This window comes from Rhamphochromis sp. 'chilingali' (assembly GCF_963969265.1).
Source record: "Rhamphochromis sp. 'chilingali' genome assembly, chromosome: 21".
NCBI classification, from domain to species: Eukaryota; Metazoa; Chordata; class Actinopteri; order Cichliformes; family Cichlidae; genus Rhamphochromis; species Rhamphochromis sp. 'chilingali'.
This window is the reverse complement of record NC_137949.1, coordinates 30,010,720-30,015,144: the sequence shown is the minus strand read 5'-3', so window position 1 is coordinate 30,015,144 and position 4,425 is coordinate 30,010,720. Positions and strand designations below refer to the sequence as shown.

General features: G+C 39.8%; 1 protein-coding gene across 1 annotated transcript; it reads left to right on the top strand.

Moving 5' to 3' along the window:
- Nucleotides 1–295: 295 nt before the first annotated feature.
- On the top strand, nt 296–2,772 carry LOC308390112 (uncharacterized protein; the record flags this gene model as incomplete). Its single annotated transcript, XM_080871804.1, has 7 exons — nt 296–422; nt 1,209–1,316; nt 1,566–1,826; nt 1,914–2,074; nt 2,147–2,277; nt 2,429–2,482; nt 2,715–2,772. The coding sequence occupies exons 1-7, from the start codon at nt 302–304 to the stop codon at nt 2,770–2,772; spliced, it is 894 nt and encodes a 297-aa protein (XP_080727930.1). The 5' UTR covers nt 296–301.
- Between the last annotated feature and the right edge of the window lie 1,653 nt (nt 2,773–4,425).

The following is a 4,425-nucleotide window of genomic DNA, read 5'->3' as shown; positions in this document are numbered from 1 at the left end:
TATGTTGCGGGTGGGGGGTTACTCATGGACAGTGCAGAAAACATTACTGTCCAGCATCTAAGACGGTTAATTCGGCTATAAGAGTCAGCACATTCAAATCCTCTGTGTTTGAAAAGTGAATGCTGCAGCAAAATGAATAACAACTATTTCACTTCTCCTTTTTTCCCCCCACACATTCCACATTTTACTGGAATTGATTGTGTTCAATAATTTTTGATGAAATCAGCAAGTTCAGGTTGCGTTATCTCAGGCCAGTTGTTATTCAAATGCACATATGACCGATGTTGACTGAACAGTGAGAATGGAGGAGAGGAGAGAACCCACGGGTGGTAATTTTAATGGTGGATTTAAGGAATTCATTTGTGAAGAAGACTTCTACGATGAAGAGCATCCTCATCATCATCAGTCTAACAGGCACCAAGGTATAATAAATTAAATTTGTGTTTAATGGGCTTCCGTAGTCTGATTCGGGTGTCTGTTGGTTATTTTGACCAAGTTTGAACATACCACTGCTAAAATAAGTTGAAATAAGTTGAATACTTAATTCTCACAATTAAGTATTCAAAACTTTCAGGCACCAAGCAGTTCTTGATAGTATAGTATTTGTAGAGTTTGAGTGGTTTATTCTAGTCTGATGTTTGATCTTTATTTAAATTCACTTTCCTATTTTGGAGTATTTGTGTTTTGTTCCTTTATTACTTTCTCTCTTACTTCCCCCTTGTCTCGTCCTGTGTTTATGTGCCCTTGTTTCCTTGTTCTGGTCATTCTTTCTTGTTTTGTATTTTAGGTTCGTTTTGCTTCCCTCCCTTCATTCCTAGACTGTTAATTAGTTTCACCTGCATCTCATGCCTCACCTGTTTCCCATCCTCATTGAGTTCTGTTTTGTTCTGATTCTCCGTTTCTTTGTTGTTGCAGTATATTTCATATTTGGAAACATGTCTGTTTCCTGTGTGCAGCGCTGCTTGGCTCTCGTGTTCTTATTTATCATTTCTGCACTTTTAACACTTTTTTTAAATTGGGCTTTGTATTAATATTAAAGACTCACTGTTTTGGACTGCTTCTTTTGGGCCTGTCACTACACATGATTTAAGTTCAGCAAGTAGTAAAAAGATACATTAAGTTGCCTTTATAACATGTACTTCAAGCAAGTGTTGGTCACGAAAGATTTGTCATTGTCATTAAGCTGAAAATTCTTCTTCTCTGTATAGTGTCCATGTTCACTATGAGTCCTGGGAGATGTCACAGACTGGCTGCAGTGAGCCTGGCCCTACTCGCTGCTGTTTTGCTGATAGTTGATATTGGCCTGGGAGTCCATTGTAAGTCAGTCTGAGGACGTGCAATGCACAGAATCATTCTTATTATCAAACAGATACTGAATTTTGTTAACAATCCAGAACAAAAACAAAAAAATGTTAATAAATAAAAAATGGCTAAAATTATTTGTACTATGTACTAAAATATGATTGTTGTTTGTCAGTGTCAGTAAATAATGTTATTTACGAATAAGAAAAACGGTAAAAAGAACTAACCCTATTTTGTAGTAACACTGTCTTGTTATCTTGCAGATAACAAACTCACAGATTCTCACCTCACCCTCGATGATACCGAACGCATCAGCAAAGAGCTCATCAACCTCCAGGATACTTACAAGACTGCAGTGGAAACCATGAAGGATGCCAGCAAGCAGCTGGACAGTGAGATGAGCCGTCAGACACAAACCAACTGGGAGCTTGAACACCAGACAAAACGAAGCAATGACTATAAAAGTCAGATGGAAAAAATCACAAAGGAAATTGAAACTTCAAGATCACGCTTGTCAATGCATAGTAAAACCTGTTTTATTATTTCTGTATATAATAAAAATGATTTGTTTCATAATTTTCTATAATAGTGGCATTATCTTTTGGAAACAGGCGATGGCTGCAAACGCTGTCCTGTGGGATGGATTTTAATGAACTCTGTATGTTACTACTTCTCCTTGAAATCAAATGAAATGAAAACATGGAAGGAATCCAGAGATTTCTGTCAGCTGCAGGGAGGAGATCTTATAATCATAGACAGCCAAGACAAAGAGGTTTGTTAGTATTTCTGTGGAGACCATTCATATTGATTTTTTAAAATTAATTTTAATCTTTTTTTTTGTTAGAACTCGACAGTAAATTTCCTAATAAATCATCAAGATGCCTCCCAGCTCTCGACAGACTTCTGGATCGGACTGAGTGATTCCAAGGAGGAAGGGACTTGGAAATGGTTGGATGGAAGATTTCTTGTTCAAGGGTAAGAGTTCAGTATGCTACACACAGTGAAACTGCCACTTACAAAAAATGAACTTCTCCTCAATAATATATGTGGCTGAGAGGGAAGATGAAAAAGTGGATGGATTGAAAGAAAATGTTAGCTCTGTAAAGTAAAGTGTCTTTTACTTCAGGTACTGGAACGATGGAGAGCCGAACAATCTCAATGATGAAGACTGTGCAGCCATGTATCCCAGAGCAAACTTCTTCAAAGCTTGGAATGATGTTAGATGTGGAGTCAGAAGGAAATGGATTTGTGAAAAAGCACCAGAATCCATGAGCTAAAATGTCTAATAAGGCATACAGTCTTAGATATGTAAACTATCACATATTCTTTAAATCATAACATGCATAAGGTGGTTTCACTTTGTCTTCACTTTGTTTTCTGTACCTCTCACTGTCTCTATCGCTCTCTCTCAGCGTGTCCACCCTTTATGTCATGAGCACAGTTGTTGTCTGGCTGTGGTTGCAGCTATAACTGGTAATATGACGACTCTTTACTGCTCCTAATACTCCTATTATCATTAGCCACAGAAATAATCATGACAGGAGTATACTGGCTGACAGTGTAACTGTGTCCCATCACTTACTGCGAAAGGAAACTTGGCTGCCTGTAATAACATGTAATAACTATAGAAGATGCATCCTTCTATGTGTTTTGCATTGGGATGCTGGCCTTCAACTCTCTGCAAAGTCAATTAGTTACAAACCCTAGTAAACCATGTTTCATCATCATCATCAACTTTATTTATAAAGCACTTTAAAACAACCACAGCTGACACAAAGTGCTGTACATTGGAACTGTAAAATAAAATTACATGAAATATAAATAAAAACCAAATAAATGAAGAGTGAAATCATTAATTAAATAACTACTTCAATTAAAAGAGAAACTGAGTCTCACTGAGGTTAAAAGCCAAGGAATAAAAGTGGGTTTTAAGACGCGATTTAAAAGTGGACAGTGAAAGGGCCTCTCTAACGTGCATGGGCAAATTATTCCATAATTTAGGAGCCACGATAGAGAAGGCCCCGCCCCCTCTGAGCTTCCTCCTGGATCTCGGTACCTCCAGGAGCAGCTGGTCAGCTGACCTGAGAGACCGACAGGGTATGTGGGGATGAAGAAGCTCAGAGAGGTAAGGCGGGGCAAGACTGTGAAGGCATTTAAAAACAAACATGAGAATTTTAAAACGAACTCTAAAAGACACAGGCAGCCAGTGCAGAGAGGCCAGCACGGGGGTTATATGCTCTCTTTTTCGAGTTCCTGTTAGGAGTCGTGCAGCCGCATTTTGAACCAACTGCAGACGTGAGAGCAACGACTGACTGACCCCCACATAAAGTGAGTTACAGTAGTCCAGGCGGGAAGAAATAAAAGCATGGATCACTGTGTCAAGGTGCTGCCTCGAAAGACAAGATTTTACTCTTGCCAGTCGCCTGAAATGATAAAAACTGGATTTCACTGCTCTGATTTGGTTGTCCAATTTAAAATCACTGTCCAACTTAAAACCAAGGTCAGTAACAACAGGTTTAAAATAGACTTCCAGGGATCCTAAAACAACAGAGGAGGACTCACAGGGACCACTGGGTCCAAACACCAACACTTCTGTTTTCTTTTTGTTAAAATTTACAAAGTTTAGAGCCAACCAAGCTTTAATGTCATCTAGACATGTCAAGAGAGGTTTTATGGAGATACCATCCTTGTGCTTTAGTGGCAAATAAATTTGTCAGTCATCGGCATAACAATGAAATGAGATCCCATGCCTTCTAAGGATAGAACCCAGAGGCAATAGATACAGTAAAAAGAGCAGTGGCCCTAAATTGAGCCCTGTGGGACGAGGAGCAGAAGATGATTCGGAACCGAGAAGGCTGACAGAGAAAGTTCTATCTGACAATCGCCTGTATTTGTATAGCGCTTTTCTAGTCCCTGAGAACACAATCAGTCATCCACCCATTCACACACTGGTGATGGCAGCTACATTGTAGCCACAGACGGAGGCGAGGCTGCCGAACACTGGCGCCACCGGGCCCTCTGACCACCACCAGTAGGCATTGGGTGAAGTGCCCCGAGCCGGGGCTCGAACTGGCAACCGTCCAATTACATGACGAACTTCCAACTCTTGAGCCACAATAATAA